Genomic DNA, 17,812 nt, shown 5'->3' with positions numbered 1-17,812 from the left:
CCGATATTAATACTGATTAATTTAATCTAATGTTCTTATATCAGCCAGATATGATACATTTAGTATCTGGCATCTTATCTGATGCTTGCTTGCTTGCTTTCTCTCTGTGTGTGTTTATCTTGTTCTGTCTGTCTTCCTGTGAAAAACCAAAGATCTGCTTGTGGTTAGAAAGTCAAAGCCTGAACTGAGTGCCTTTTTCTTCTCTGTGACTTTGTCTTTAGCTCGCCCTGTTCTTTGCAGTTTAAAGTTTTGTTAATGGTCAGTTACACATATTATGCATAAAGATTTGTCTTCTCATGCCAAGTAACACATCTGAGTGTTAAATACAACTAACAAATGTGAATATATATATGCAAGCTGTTTTTTTTCAAAGTTTTACACAATGGAATTGAGCTTTGGGAAAATGTATATGTCTCTCCAATAACATGGTGATAATTTTTTTTATGGTAAGAAGGAAAAATAATGGATAGACTGCCCTGTGCTCCTGATGCTTCAGGAATAAACTGTACCATCAGCTTCTTACACATCACTGTTGTTCACACAGATGACTTTAACACTGTCAGTCAACTTGAAGAAGTGCTTACTGTTCATCTCAAATGTCTCTGGGTAGTTGCAGCTGATAGTGACAGTCTCTTTCAAATAGGCATGCACTGTGCTAACCCATACATAGCATGGCTCTGTCAGCCATACAAAATGATATTATGGCCTACTTAAGGCTATTATATTATACTAGAATATAATGACACAGTTTGATAGATTTATCAGAGCTTCTCACCTCTGCTTATTATCAGGTTCATATTATAATGCCATACTCCAGTCTCTCCACACTGATACACCCCAGAATCCTGCAAGCTCAGCTGACTAAATCTCACCACAAGTACTTCAAGGGAGTCAAACAATGAAAACCTATCTTTACTGACCCACGTGTTTTGGTTCTGCATGCCTAACATATTTATACACTTGCTTTGTGTTATCTTACAAAAATATTTTGTATGCACCCCATGCTGTTGATGGCTGCAGAAAATCATAAGACTACCTTCTGAGCAGCCAATCACATCAAATCTGCCTACTTGACCTGCCAATCAAATTGAAGAAGCTCAATCATATGTCTAATATCATTTAATGCCTCCGAATTCTCTCACTTCTAAAGTATGTAAGGTTACCAAGTGCTCTATAAATTAGAAACTTCAACCTGAACTTTATTACTTATACAGACTACTAGGTGGAATGAGATTAAGTTAAACACAGACATTCATTTTTCAGTTTAGAACAGTGTTTCTGACCTGAAACCATGTAGAGAGTGACAATGAACATCACTGTGATGATGAAGTGAAGTTCACTTTCATTTCTCTTCACATAAACTCCTGTCCACTTCATCTTCAAACTCCTGGAGGTTCCCCTTTGTTGTCTTTGGAGTGAAACTGTGTCTTTATAATGTATAGCTCTCTTCACGTCTCTGTATTTATGTCTAGTTTTCTGGGCTGTGGCCGCTTCCTGTCTGCTGATGCTAAACCTCCCCCCTCCCCTCACCTTGACTACTAACCAAAGTAAGTTCAGTAAATGTAGCTGAAAGGGGTGAAAAACCTGGTTAACAATACAGAAAATGTGCACAGTCTGCGAGTATTTTGTTTCCATACAAAAACTATGAGCAAGATCACCAAGGACTGATATCGTTTCAGATATGAGATTCACTGGGTACTATAAAACCTCGAAGTCTGTAATCTAAGAGTGCAGATTTCTCTTTTTGAGATTTGGTTTTAGAGTCAATTTAGAGTCAAGATCTTATTTTGCAACACAAACTATTTTTATAGTTCCATAAATTTAAAATTTGTATTTGTTTGGGAACACTAATGTTGGGAATATCCACTGTTACTAGAGCATCTCAGTAACACTCAAATCAACATTTACACTCTGTCTCCTTTCAAGTGATAGAGGGAATAAGAGAAACAGTGCCTTCTGTTGGATGTCAAAGTTTTCCTTCATTCACTGAATAAATACATAGAGAGCATAGAAACAAATACTACATTTCTGCTGTTGGTTCAACATTATGCATAAACTTCAGTTGTGAAATAACAACAGTACATGACCTACCCACATAACCGTTCAACATTACAAAGCAGGAGTGACTAAAGGAGTTGCAGTACCAATTAAAATAAAACCGCAACCATGCCGCTGTGGGATTCTTTACTCGCAAACATGTTAAACCCGCTTCAGAAACTAACAAAATGGAAAGAATATGCTCAGGTGCTAGCCAGGTTCATTTATTGTAGATAAGAGATGTTATTATTCATATTATTAAGTATGAATGAATGCCACAATGTAAATAAAAAATGTTCTCTTTTAAAAAAGTTACCCATTAGGCTTTTACAAAGAAAAAAAAATAGTGTGTGTGTGTGTGTGTGTGTGTGTGTGTGTGTGTGTGTGTGTAGGTATAAGTCTGAAATTCAAGAGTTGCCTCACTGGGATCAGCTTCACTGTTCATCTACTATATGAGCATGTCCAGTATTCCAGACATGCTGGCAGTGTTTTTGGCAGAAAGGTTTGTTATGGTACTCATGTGACTGCATCCTAATAGATGTATTATCAACAACAATCACCCCGTTGGGTCTGCCTTGTTAGGCCATGACCTGGCAACTTTGCAGACAGACTGCCTTTTTCATGAGGGAGGAAGCTGTGAATTTGCTGCGCTTCATCACCATTTTAATACACAGCCCATTTTACCAGTGATGAACAACAAATAGATTTAACTGGACATGCAAATCAGATAAGTGATTTTTCATCCTGCTGTCCTGATATAGTGTTTGTCTTTGTGGGCCGTTGGCATGCATGCCACTGCTTGAGCATCCTACCCCGTGTGCAATTTCATCTCTCACGACCAGGGCTGGTTGCCATACACTCTAATTACACTCACCTGTAGATTATAAGGACTCATTATCTTTGCTATTTACACTCATTTTCCTCAATATTGTTGTGACAGCTTGGCAACTTTCTTGTGAGGGATTCTGAGCCTTTTATATCACCTGGAGGGTTTTCTCTCAGGTTTTAACTTTGCTTGCCCTCAGTTTTTATCTTACCCCATTACATTGTTTTCCTGGGTTTTTTAACCTCATGTGATTATTGCTCTGTGGATTTTACTGTTTTGTCTAAAAATAAATCTGCAAACGGATCCTGCTGTGTCAACCTCACAGTAATTGAACAAGGCAAAATATTTTCTGGTCAGATGATGGGCTTAGGGTAAACTAAACACCATTCAGTAGTTCTTGAAGGACCTGGTGTTGACTGTTCTGGAAGGACCCAAGAGTCCTTGAGGTTAGATGAACAGTAGAATAAACTGTGGTAATGGGAGTTTAATGTGAGTTTATTTTGGTTAAAATAGTTAAAATGGCATTTAGTGTTAATTTTCTCATAGTAATAAGTAAGAGGAACCTTGGAGCAAATCAGAATAGAAAGCAAAATGAAACCTGTGACTGGCCATTGTCACTGTTACTGACAGGGGAGAGAGTACACCACCCCTCCATCTTAATATTTTAATTAAAAAAAAAGCTATATTCTTTTCAAAACATACATAAAAAAAGTTATAAAATAAAGCAGTAAGACAACTGCATTATTTAAATACATTGCAAGCCATAACAATATATATCAAATTGTTAACTTTAATAGCAAGTAAAATTGAGAGATTCTATCTTATCTTAGACATGAAAGCTTTCCTAGCTTGCACATCAGCTATACACACCATCTTGATCAAAAGAAACAAAACGTCTGCTCAGATAGATATGTATACTGCTACAGAATACTGAGGCTCCTCATTATTGCTAAGAACAGATAAAAATAAAACGTCAATCTAACCATATTCATAAACCTGATGGACAGGAATTATAGTCACATGGTCCCAGGTCTATAATGAAGATGGTTTTATTAAACCATGTTTGAATTCTTATGGAACTGCATAAGATTGACCTTGCACCATTGTCCCAGCAGACTGCTATGCGTCACTCACTGAAGAGTCAGAGAGAATTGTGGGTAATTGAGTCATGGAATTTATGAAGAGTTTGATAGAAATTCATTGTGAAGCATCAGAGTCTTGTGGGTAACTCAGCCATAGAGTAGTTTTCTGTTGATAGGTGTTTGATGGTAGTTGAGCAGTGGTATACATAGTACAAGGCTTTGTGGGTAACTGGACTTGGGCATAAACAGTCTGGGAGGGATCAGAGGGGTTTTTGGGTAAACGGACAGTAGATTGTAGGAATTAGATTGTCTGAGACAGAACGACTTCTGGTGTTTTTTACCTCCTCATAGTTGCTGACAATAAGTGGAACCTGAGAGAAAAAAATAATAAATAACAATAATTATTTGAGTCTGCATCAAAATGTTGTTATAAATTTTAAGAAATAAAATGCTTCAGCTAGAGCATTATCTGTCATGCATGTTTCTCTGGTGAAACTGGTATCTCTGTTCCAGTAGAGGCCTGCTTTGTAATACAGTCATGATCCTCCTCCAGAAGCCCCCCTCCCAGCTTCCTGATTCAGCTATCCACATGCATGTATATTTCTAGCCAGTAGAGGGCAGCAACAGGATGTCACTGTTAGACACACTGGGGCCTAATGAACCCCATTTCTTACCAGTGAAAGTGGAGCAGATGCACAATGTCACATCTAAAAATGGCGATTTCTTTAGTACAAGCAGTTAAATGTCATAAAGATATTTAACATAATTAGTTCACACATTATGTGGGATCTATCTCTCTGTGTGGTATGGTAGAGTAAGATCAGGTGGTTTGAGCCGGGCCGGGTGTGTCACGTCCCTGTAGTGATGTCATTCACGGCCCTGCCTGCCATCTAAACTGAAAGAGAGGTTTTTAGCTTTTACTCTTTACCATAATTAATTCAGTTTCTGTAAATTTGTGGTTCTGTAAACTTATGTTTCACATAAGCATATCCTTCCTAGGTAATAGAGTGTAGTTTGCTATCCACTGAAATGGCTCAGGAACAGCTCACAGGAATCTACACCAGTGAGATTTCCAGGAAATATGCAAGTAGATACATTCCATTCATCTTGGAATTTAATGTTAATTATTTTATATAGATGCAGCTGGAAATATTAAAGATGACATTACAGCTGAAACATTAAGTTTCTCAAAAATCCAGTGTTACTTAAATCTTACTTAGAGACAGTGGACAGGAGTTCACAACCATGTTCAAGCAGCCAGATTTTAAAAATTTGTTTGTCAGTGGAAAACAATGATTACATTTAGCTAATGATCCTGCATGAATCACAGATAACTGCAAGCAGAAAGCCATTATTACAGAGGGTTCATTTTAAAGAAGTGAATGCTACTGTAAAATGCTAAGGACAAACATCTCAGCTGGACAGGAGACATGACAGTTATAGAAAACAGAAGCTCTTCACACTCTAACCTGCAGTGGTCAGTCGCATGGCTCAAACTCATATGTAACCATGGCAAGACTTCCTGTGTCTCTCTCTGTTCTATGGTGGTGCTGTGCTTGTTTTCTCTCTCATTATTTCTGTCTCTCTCTCTCATGTTAAAGAACTGCCAAACTCAAAGTGTATAAAAACAGCCCAACATATATGAACCATTAAACTACTTGCCTACTTGGTCCATGTGAAGCTATTCATACTCACAGTGATTATTTGATTATATTTCTATATTCCTGTTGAGATACTATTTAGCAGGACAGTATCAGTGTTTAAGAATATGTATATATTCTAATAGTAAGAATTAATTTAGTGTCCTCTATCTTACACTGACCACTTTTAATCACACTCTGTGTATTGGTCAATCAGTGTTTACACCGTCACTCACCAGTATATTCCTCCATCCTCTGATCTCAGATCAGTGATGGTAATACTGAAGACTCAGCCTTCTGTTACATCATCCAGAGAAAATTTTCTACAGCATTTAATGTTAGTGTTTATTCCAAAAAAGAAAAGCTTATAGTGAACAAGTACATGTGCAAATGAGAATGGCCTTGCTCAGGGGTCCAACAGTGGTAACCTAGCAATGTTGGGGCTTGAAACAGCAACCTTCTGCTCACTAGTCCAGTACATTAACTGCTGGATCTTAGACGCTCTTTGCTTTTCCAGATTGAAAATTAACATGGATATCTGTAATAGTTTTCATCATTGCCTGTTTATTACTTTGTTTTCTGTAATGTCCTCCTGGTCTGTGAGCTTTTATCAGTAAATCTTTTGTTTTACTGAAACTACACTCGACTGAACTGCAGCCTGTTCAGCCTGACAATGGTACATACCATGGAGTGAGGGACTGTTGCTTTGGAGGTTTACATCATTTACTGTGTGAGCTGTAAAAAGAACAGTGGGACATTATAAACCGTATGATCAAAACATAGCAAAGGAGATGTAAAAACCCCTTTTTAGGCATGTAGATAGATAGATGTCTACCTTCTACCTCTGCCTACCTCCAGTTGACCATGTGGACTCAGTATACACCGATGTGCTGGGATCAGGTGTTGGAGGGGTGTAGGTGGAGTGTGAGACAGTAACATTCATAGGTGTGTCTGAAAGACAGAAACAGACTTCTAAATTTCAAATATTTCTCATATTCAGTACACACAAAAATCTTGCTTTTTTATCTTGAGCAGTTGTATATTTTGTATTATAAATCCCAGCATCACATAATTGCCTCAGTTAATCATCATCATCATCATCATCATCATCATCATCATCATCATCATCATCATCATCATGATCATAATTGTCCTTATCTGCTCATCACTCACCCACTTTAACCACTAACAGAATCTCTGTGTAGTGATCATGCACTTTCTGCTGTGTCACACACCAGTATTTTCCTCCATCCTCTGATCTCAGATCAGTGATGGTGACAGTGAAGACTCTGGCTGCTGTGTCATCATTCAGAGAGAATCTCTGGTCTTTAGCAGATTTACATTAGACCAACACAGCAACTGTATTGTCTGTATCTGTGTTGTTATGTCATACACTGAGTTCTCAGATGCTTTCACAGTTGCTGTGCAACTTCTCTAAAACAGCCTGCAGTAATGATGCACTCAGCTTATTTACTTGTTTATCTCCACTGAGGTTAAAAAGTCTCATGTTTTGTTTGAAACATTCTCACAAATAAGGAGCTGTACAGTTATCAGCAGCTGGTTCCACAGTTGTATGCTCTGCTGCTCTCGTGGGAAGGTTTTCTGCACACTGGCATTGCTAAATTGGGCCCTCTGTCTGGTCCCCTCTGACCTGTAGCAATTTTACCCAGTAGAGTTTAATGTATCCAAACTTCAAACTTTCACTTATCTGACACATTTATATAGTACCTTTCTCAACAGAAGGACTCTTTACAGACAGAAACCAGCTTTTTACAATCAAATCACTCACATACCTATGAGAAGCAGGAGCCAATTTGTGCAAAGCTTACTCTCAATCAGAAACGACAATCCCTTTGGGGACTGTACCCCCTAGGGGAAGCGGAGGAGGTTAAGATATTCCCAGTTAGTCAAAGGTCCATGCCACAGTACAGCATACCAGTACTGCCATCTAGAGGTCAGTGAGCATCACTGCAGCTGCAGTACAAGTACAGCTGCAGTAGAGTATGTCTACAAACTTAATCTCTGAGTGCAACAGGCTTTTCAGCATAGACTGTATACACTAATAACTTATCATGTGTTTCTGAGGAAAAATTATAACATAATAAAATTAAATTTTACTTTTGTGTTTTTTCCTCAGTTACTCCACATCTGAATGGTGTGAGCACAATGAATGATTCAGTGTTTACTCTTCCTGTCGTCTGTCTGTCATGATTGGTCCCTTCCTACCATCTACCTCCATAGTCTTTTTTCATTGTTTCATTTTCTCCGTTCCTGTTCCGGTCCTTGTTTTGGTTTTTGCTGTCTCATTTAAATCCCCTGTTTCTTGTGAGTTCTCACTTCTACTTGTGTATATATACCCTGTGTTTTTTTCAGTCTTGTTGCTGGTCTTTGTTAATCTACTCCTTGTATGTGGTTTCTCTACCTGTGGTAACTGTATTCCTAGCCTGTTATGTGTTCGCTTGTTTAGTTGTTTAGTTGTTTAGTTCATATTGCTGCTTGTGTACTATGTTTACTATGTATGTCTGGGCTCTCCGTGTTGGCTCTCTGACCTTGGAGTCAAACATTTATATTCAAACATTTACTCAGATGATACATTTTAAAAAATTAATTAGATCTAATTTATAACACTGACGCCACAGTAATGCATAGTATGTGAGGAAGTGGAAGTAGCAGTCTTATTAATTCATAATTTATTTTATAATTCATATTATTATAATTTATCATAAAATTTACTCACAATAAACTATTGTTCATATGGATTCATTATCATCATATTCATATTCAAATGGATATATGTAATTAGTCCAGTTGAATAAATAATGTCAGAAGTCTTGACTCATATAATGATAAACTGACAGCATACAAGATCATAGGGAGTGATCAGGCTCTTGTGATGTAGAATGTTATGGCAGGGATTTATTAGGCGTGGTGTGGAAATAAACTAGAATATCATGAATTGTACTGACAAAGTGATTTATGCACATATGTGATGGTGACCACGTTAAATGTCAGTGAAGCCCTTTGTGCTTGAAATGCTGAACCAGATTTTCCACTCATTGTATTTTAATTTATGGTTGTTAAATTGTATTAATAAACCTGTAGTTTATTGACACCAGTGATGTTGCTTTTTAAAAGGCCTAAGGTGGTACCTGTTACAATAGACTCCCTTGTAAACATACTCTGGTCAGTTCAGCAGGAGTAGAGTGTGGCTGCCATTTGTGCTGAACTGGGTGTGTCTGTCTGTGATTTTGGAATAACTAAGTACTGAGGGAAGTGTTTTGTGTTATACAGAGTTTAAAATATACAGTCACCTTCTCCTATTTTCCCTCACTTTGTCATTTTTCTTTAATTCACAAGCACACACACACACACACACACACACACACACACACACACACACACACACACACACACACACACACACACACACACACACACATGGACACACACACACACACACACACACACATATGTGCATGTACACACATACACATACAGTAGGCATACATTTCACATCATTTTTTGTTAGAGTCTGTCCTAGACACCCTGTTATTAGATCTGCTTGGACAATTTCTTGTAGCTGTTAAAAGGTTTTTTACAAATAAAAACCTTTAATATATCAGAAAGCATATTAATATAAAAAGCATATTATTTCCACCAGATGACACTGTTTCCTCCTGAACTCATCAGGTAAATTCCACTGCCACAAAAACAGAACAAATAGAATAACATTTACATGATACATGTATATTATCATATTATTACTGAGAGTCCTGTGTGCAGAATCAGCTCACTGGCAAAAACTCCCTTGAGAGTTTTAAACGGCTCCATAAGTTGAGTAAGGAGATCTGAACACCTACAAATATTTACTCTTCTCTTCCTCACACTTTCCCTGAGTGTTGTCTTTTCCTCACACTTACTCTCAGTGTCTTCTTTGCTTCAACCTTAGTCTGTGTGTTTTCCTCCTCACACTTACTCTGAGTGTCGTCTTCTCACAATTACTCTGTGGCTTACACCTCCCCAAGTCAGCTGTGCATAGACTGTTATGATAGATATGCAGTTTCTAAGGGAAGAGTTTTTCCTGAGTTCTCAACTGTTTGCAGCCTTTAAATGGATGATTAAATGAGCTGTTGTTCAGTCTTATGTGTTGCTCTCTTGATGACTGTGGACAGACTGGGTTTTTTGGTTACACTTAGAAGGTCATTTTGGAGTAAATCACAGAGTCCTCAGCTTCATTAGAGATCAGTGGGTGGATTGTGCTTTGCTGAGACATGTTTACAGTTAAATTTACAGTTACAGTTAACAGGTTATATATGGGGTTTCTCTCACACCCATACACACATCCTACATGCACTTCTGTTATTCTGAGAATGTCATGTACACTTGCAGGAACCCAGACATCCAGAGACAGAAATAATGATGTAAAACTAATAACATTATTACAGAAATAATGATCAGTGTTGTGCAGAAATACTGGTTGCTGGGTCCTATAAAGTCTTCAGCATGGCTACAGTAATAACGGCAGTGTTCTCATTTAGCCCTTTCTCAGTTCCTCAGTTAAAAGGGCTTCATTATGATGGTGCATTCCAAAGTCAGGGAATTAAAAAAATACTACTGCCTTACCCCTACGGTTCCACTGACTTGATTTTTAACTACCTAGAAGATATCAAGTCCTGAATGGGTAATCAAACACTATATCAAGAACCAAGATGTCAAATTTGCCTATGATGTAAGCTTTAAATACCATATTGTCCCCAGAACAGTGTTCATCTTTGTAATGTAGCCAAGGTCAGAAGTCTCCTCACAGCAACTGATAGTGAAAATCTCCATGCATTTGTATCTTCACGTCTGTACTACTGTAATGCAATGATTGCACGTCTGAACTACTGTAATGCAATTATTGCATGTCTGGACTACTTTAATGCACTGCTCCCATTTCTTCCTATGAATGCTATTTCAAGCCTACAGAGGGTTCAAAATGCAGCAGCCAGAGTACTAGCATGTGCAAAGATGAGAGATTTACATTTATGTTTACAAGATGAGAGCTCATATTACATCTATTTTTAAAGAGTTGCACTGGTTAACTGTGTCATCTAGAATTGAATTTATAATACTACTGCTTACTTTCAAGTGCTTACATGGTCTTGGCCCTCTATATCTCAGTAGTATGATTATGAGGCACACACCATCAAGGGCCCTAGATCAGCTGATAAAAACATGCTGATGGTACCCAACACCTAACTATAGAGCTCTGAGGCTGCTGCTATGGCCCCAAACTCTGAAATTCTCTCCCAGATGACCTGATGGACATGATGACTTAAAACACTTTCAAGAAGAAGGGTACTTTGGCTTTCAGTGCAGCTGCACTTTGATGGGTGGAAATGCAGCTTTAAATTGTCTTTAAATAACATTTTCTTTTTAATTTACTTTCTTGTTGAGGTTATAGATCTTAGGATGTAATAAGCTTTATTATACCTCTATTCATTCTATTTTCTGTAAAAGACTTTGTAAACTGTGTTTAAGAAAAGGCTAACAAATAGTTTGTTGTTGTTGTTGTTGTTTACATTTATAACTAAATGCCAATAATAATAATAATAATAATAATAATAATAAGAAGAAGAAGAAGAAGAGCTTATATGGGAGTGTCTTCCTACTTCCTGTCTTTCACAGAATATTATGTGTTCAGCAATGAGGTGACTTATTTGGAAATGCTTGTCAGTAAATTAATTTATAGATCACTATAAACTATGTGCGTGGGTGTCCCAGACTAGGAAGAGAGAACTCTCCTACCATGTATATACGCTTCTATCTTTTAATTAGTAACCTGTAGTTTCTGAAATGGTCGTCCTCAAATTCCTCATCTGATAATTCATTGATTACTTGTGATAGCATACAGACCATCTACTTGCATGCATGGACTTACATATTTCTGGCACTCTGTATATAATTTGTCTTCTTAAAATTGTTTTGCTCTAATTATAAGTTTGGCTAAGAAAAACGTTAACGAAGGACATGATTTGCACATTTAACTAAACACAGACACACACCGCAGGCCGTAGCTCGTGACTCGTGGGGGGGGAGCGTCCCATGGCATTTCTAAACTGGAGTTTTTATAGTAAAATACCTGCTTTAGCTGGTCAACATACAGTATGGATAAAAGATTCAGTATTAGTCTCCAAAACTAATGCAAATTATATTGATCCCTCTACTTCACTGCTTCAGTCTTGAATATAATGCTACAAAATTGTTCAATATGGTGTCCACTCACCAGTCACTCTCAAGTAGATCTCTATGATATAAACCTTGTATCCATGACCAGATTCCCAGTCTGATTCAGCGCCACACCAGTTTGTACCAGAGTCCTGTACTGTTACATTTCTGATAGTTACAGTCAGAATTTGTTTTGCTCTGTCATCATACAGTACAACTCTTTCCCTCATTTATCCATCTTCTACTCTCTGTAATTGATGTTTTATAAGTACAAACAGCAGTGTCCACACTCTTGCAGAGAAACTTAGGGTCACTTCTGGTGGATTCTGAGAATCTGTAGCTGATGTTTACAGTTCCTCCTACATAGAGAGTCTCACTCATAGAATTTCCACAGCATGAGTCTGTCAAAAAACATTGAGAAGAAAACCCTAAGACATTAACTCCCAAAACCTTTTTTTTTTTTGGGGGGGGGCAGTGGTATCTCTGTGGTTAAGTTCCTTGACTAGTCATCAGAAGGTTGCTAGTTCAAGCCCCACCACTGAGAATGTATGACTGTTGGGCCCCTGAGCAAGACCCTTGCTTGGTCATAATTGTAAGTTGCTTTGGATAAAAGTGCCAGCTAAATGCCATGAAGTTAAAGCTTTTAAATCTTCCTGATGTGCACATAATTTCCCATAGTTCACATTATCAGGGCTAAAGTGCAAATCAATAGCTCCTCACCTTCTTTTACATTGAGCTTCACTTCAGTGTAGGTGAGCAGTTGATCAGATACATTAACAGCACACTGGTATGTTCCAGTGTCATTTACACTCAGCTCTCTGATAAACACATTAAAGAATCCTACACTTCTGTTATCATGAATTGAGAATCTGTCCTTACGCATCCAATCCCTGTTTGAGTTTGTTGTTTTCACCTAAACACCACTGATCCAGTCTTACAGAAAGATTTCAGTTTGGTTTTGTATTCATCCTCATATCTGCACTTCATGGTGACTCCTACCCTGCATATGCAGTCACTATTTTAGAGGCCACACCACCTGCCAAAAGCATATTGACATCACACTGTTATAATGAGTCCTGTATGAGAGCTTGGATCTTCACCCTCCCTGAAGTTGGTCATAAATATGTAACGGCCCGAGTGCTGCAGGACGCACAGACTCCCTGGACAGTGACAAACGTTTATTAACATACAACGGTGGCACTGACACATAACGTAAACACCAACACTGAAAAAAGGAACAAACAAAGATAACGTGAACAGATGCAATGACTGACAACTAAGCACACACCCCTACAGCAGTTTAAATACAGACAACATAACAAGACTAAACAGCTGCAGGTGTGTGCTAAACAACATGGGCGTGGTTACAAACGAGACAAACAATTAACTCCCACTGCACATGGCGGGCCGCACCACGTGACAGTGAGAGGGGATCGTTCTGTGATCAAATAATGCTGGAAGAGGTAGTATGATGAAGAAGAGCAGTAATAGAGGACATGGATGAAAACTCACCTGCGTTCACCTTCAGTTTCACTGGTCTGTATGTGTCTGTCCATCTCTCTATATCCACTCCACACTGGTAGGTTCCAGAGTCCTCCACTGTGAGGTTTCTCATGACCACCCAGAAGACTTTAGCACTGGTATTATCATGCACAGAGAATCTGCCTTCATGCACCCATGTGTGTTTGGCTCCTGTTTTAATTTGGTCAGCACATGGTGTACTTTCACCCTTGCAGAAATATTTCTTGTTTGTTTCATGTCCGTCGTCATATTTGCATTTGATCCTGATTCCTCCTCCTGAATATGCTGTCACTTCATTGGTGGAGTCTCCTGTCACTGAGATATATGACAAACATCTATGTAAGCGAAGTCTTATTTTGTTACTGCTAATACTGTTGATTATTTTGAAGTATATTTGCAGATGTTTATCAGTGGTAAATTTAATTTACAGATGTTATTAAAGGTTATGTATTTTATGTCTGCAGTCTCACTTCCATTCACATTTCCAATAATAATAGATATTAAATTCTATCATTTTCTATGTATAATGAAACATCAACTATCTGATTCTCATTTACTACTTGAAAACACCATGTTGCTCTTGCATTTCTGATAAGAGCAGGTACGAGGAGATGACGTTTGAAGCCAAAATGGGTTCAAAACTAATGTTGTACCGGCAGATTTTAAATATCACAGCCCCTGTTACGTTACTCGACATACATCACAGGTGCATTTATTTCTGTACAACAACCAAATTAACTAATATAATAAATGTACTTGTGCTCATATTAATAATGAAATTAGTAAAATGTGGCATTAGACATTGAAGAGTGAAGCACTAAGTGTACAACAGTATAAGTGTACAATCTCCTCAGTGACCTCCATTTATGAAGGCAAGCGTGATTGTGAACCCCTTGTTGTTATAGTGAAGACCACAGGCATGTCATTAGCAGTACTGTGAGCGTGAGAACGCTCACTGACCGTGCTGCTTTAGGCTGGAAGATGTTTCTACAGGAGCCCAACAGTTATCTTGTGAGGGTGCTTATGTTAACACACGAGGTGGATTCTGTGGTCATCAAGAAAGCCAAAAGACTAAAATGGCTAAAACTGCATCTAAATCAAATGAGGACACTGCCAAGCAAAGGCAAGCTAAACACTAACTGTTTAAAAAAAAGACAGGAAATAAATAATAGAACAGTTGCAAAAAATGCAGATTTTCAGCAGGTTCCTTTCAGCCTTATTAAGGGAACAGGAAGGAAGCACAGTATCACAGTACCACTACAGTACCTGCAGTAGTCAGATGGATATAATGTGATATGATGGAGCTGTCAAATCCAAACGAAACATACCTTAAAGTTTATTGTTTTCAAGACCCCCCTCCCACATAAATGAATAGCACAACATTATCTTTGTATTGTCATATTCTATGGAGTCTGAAAATATAAAAGTTAAACTTGAAAGTGAAATTGAATTTAATATTGGCTGCTATGTTATACAGCAGATGGGGGCATTCTCTGTATTATACAGCACATGGCTGCTATGTGAAACAGCAGTGGGGATTCTCTTACCGCCGCATCTCTTATAAACTGAGTGAAGGGTGAATTAAAACCCCAAATACTTCAGTCGTTCATGTCATGAGCTACAGCTGGGAGGAATGTCTACGTTTATTGACATTTCAAGATCTTTGAATGATACATCAATTTTACAGCGGTCAAAACAATTGGGTTGCTGGGGTTTGTGCATATGTCTGTTTCTCTGTTGGGCTGAGAGGACTCTGTCCTACAGGTCTTGCAGTTGCTGCCAGAAGCAACGAACAGTGGACTCAAACTCCCCCCCTCCCCGTTCAGGAGTTGGAGAATCTACCAAAATTATCCATGGCAACAGATGAGCTAGTTTATAGCTGCACTCTAACTGGACATGGTGTTTACTAGGCTTTATCAAATGTGTAGTCAATGAAAAAAACATTTTTAATTTGTTTTCTTACATATTAATTTTATTAGCTTTTTCTCATATAAGGTTATAGTCTAAATTACGTGTTTGTGAGGAGGACTCTCTCACGGGTTTTTAATAGTCATGGTTTTGACCACAAGCGTGTCATCAGCAGTACTGTGAGCATGTCCATGTTACCAGGGAGGCCCAACAGTGCATGCACTTCCTGTGATGGTCCTGACAGATCCTGTAGTTAACAAAAATGCTCTCTGCTCAAAAAGGCAACATGGCTAACTGTTAAAACCGCATCTTATTCAATCTGTGTCACTGCCAAACAATCACAAGCAAATAAGCCCCATAACTGCAGTAGTCAGATGGATATGAAGTGATGTAATGGAGCAGTCAAATCCAAACCCTGTGTCCTACTCTAAAGTTTATTGTTTTCAAGATTTTGTGAGAGACCAGGCAAAGTCAGACGCTCGCGGATATGAAACAAGAGCTTTACTGGAGCTCAACACAGTGGTAGCATTTTGATTGGACAGCAAGGATGCCAATCTTTTGAAAAACTACAAAGATTCCAAGCATGGCCCCTGATTAAAACACGACCAACCATTTAGGCACTACAGGGTTGCTGAGGTTTGTGCATGTGTCAGTGTGTCACTGCTGGGCTCTGTCCTACAGGTCTTGCAGTTGGTTTTAGACTAAATTATGTGTTTCTGCTGAGGACTCTCAGATTGTGGTTGTGGTTTTGAATGTTCTTTTGCAGCATACAATTTATGCAGTTTAACGAACAATTCCTGCTCAGCTGGGGTGAACAAAGATGTTCGTTCCTTCATGGTTTTCTCTGACATATCATGATGTCGGCGATCCACTGGCTGAGCTCTTTGTGCATCTTGTGTGCATGTTCACCATGATCTAATTCTGTCTTAACTAAGAGACAACCAGTTGTTCCTTAATTTTGTTCATGTACTGTTAAGCGACCTTAACTAAGATTATTATTATTTTTTTAAAGCCCTGATTTTACTGGCTCACCTTTTTATTATACCACTTATTCATTATAGATGGTCATGCATCTCAATTGAAATGCACTTTCAGGTTGTTTTAAGGTTTGTAATGCCTTAATTTTGTGATTCTGATCTGAAGCAGCTGTACTTACCTGAGATCAGGTAAAAGCTGAACATGAGGAGGGTCTTCATTCTGAGTTCACATTTATGTCTGTTTACTCCACATCAGATGAGTGTTTGAGCTAAAGCGTTTGAACATTTCATGGCCGCATCTGTATGTGTCTGTCTGCTTCTGTGTCTGGTCTGTTTATCTGCATATATGGTTCTGTCACACCACAGGAAGATGGCAAAAACAGCCACTTCCTTTCACAGCTAGTGTCAAACAGAATGCATAATTTTCTGTAGGAGTATTAACACCAGTAAATTGAACAAAATCATTATTGTTTTACTGTGGATTACGTTAATGACTGGCTTTTTGTTGTTCTTCTAATATCAATCCTCAGTTCTCAGTTTGAATATTAATACCAACCAGAAGTACTGGTACAGTAACTATGTGTCTCTACTGCCATCACAACTTTCTGTCTCTGTTTTATTTTATTTCTTTGTCTCTAGATCAGCAAATTCACTCTGCCATTACAATGTGACAGATATCCATTTCCCCTGCTCACACAGACTCACACAAACTCTCCTCCTGAATTCTGAGTTCAGGTGTTTCAGTTATACTCATTGCTAACACATAAATATAAATGTAATTTCCATAAACAGAACAGTAGATTGGGTCATACTGTAGAGCAAAGTGACTTTAAATTAGGCCCTGTAATAGGTTGCAGACTTTGACAGAGTGTGTTGGTAAAATTTATGTTCTGCTCAACTGTACTTGCTATTATTGTAAAATGGAAGCATCTCAGTCACACGGTGGTAGACTGTGCATACACACAGAGTGAGTAAGCTGAGCGCTGTAGCATGTCCAAACACTCCATCATATATTTTCCATATTTTGCACATGCTCTTTTCCAGAGCAACTTAAATACACATGTCAGTAAATAGCATGTGCACTCCCTTGACATTGATACCATGACACTGGTGCTGTGAATATCTTGCTATACCAAGTGTGTTGCATGCATTCAGACTCTGTTGTTTCACTCACTGAAGTATGCTGTCACTGCACCCTGGAGCAATGGAAATTTTCTGGAGAGATACACCACACTTCACTATTTGGTAGCCTCTGGATATTATTCAGTCTTCTCATGGAGATCCAAAGAACACTTTGTAGTCTATGTGACATCAATGAGACCCACATCAACCACATTTTCTGGTTGTGTTGAATGAGAACCTGCAAACACTTCAATCACACACCTTTAAAACTAGAGAATTGTATTTCTGCTCAGTTTTGTTACTGAAGGTCATTGTTACATTTTTAAAAAATGTAATCGTATATTCCTCAGTACGCTCATGGACTGTCAAGTTTGTGGAATTAAAATTCTGTAATAATTCTATGAAACAACATTCAGTCTGAACACTCGTGTGTTTATTACACATCACTAGGTTGCACCCTGCTGTAGGAGAACAGGGTTTTAATTTTTA

At 38.2% G+C, this 17,812-nt stretch overlaps 1 protein-coding gene across 2 annotated transcripts; it reads right to left on the bottom strand.

The window, feature by feature from the left end:
- Window positions 1–3,625: 3,625 nt before the first annotated feature.
- On the bottom strand, window positions 3,626–16,513 carry LOC113591737 (CMRF35-like molecule 8). 2 transcript variants are annotated; one of them, XM_035535185.1, is made up of 5 exons: window positions 16,381–16,513; window positions 13,308–13,631; window positions 6,438–6,536; window positions 6,270–6,320; window positions 3,626–4,316 (listed from the first exon to the last, which is right to left on the bottom strand). In XM_035535185.1, the coding sequence occupies exons 1-5, from the start codon at window positions 16,418–16,420 to the stop codon at window positions 4,291–4,293; spliced, it is 540 nt and encodes a 179-aa protein (XP_035391078.1). In that variant the 5' UTR covers window positions 16,421–16,513; the 3' UTR covers window positions 3,626–4,290. The 2 variants fall into 2 exon arrangements, with proteins under 2 accessions (XP_035391078.1, XP_035391079.1); XM_035535186.1 differs by having other exon boundaries at window positions 13,308–13,625.
- Window positions 16,514–17,812: the final 1,299 nt, after the last annotated feature.

The sequence above is a fragment of the Electrophorus electricus genome, chromosome 16, assembly GCF_013358815.1.
Source record: "Electrophorus electricus isolate fEleEle1 chromosome 16, fEleEle1.pri, whole genome shotgun sequence".
NCBI classification, from domain to species: domain Eukaryota; kingdom Metazoa; phylum Chordata; class Actinopteri; order Gymnotiformes; family Gymnotidae; genus Electrophorus; species Electrophorus electricus.
Note: the sequence above shows the minus strand (reverse complement) of the source record. Positions and strands in the feature narration are given on the sequence as shown.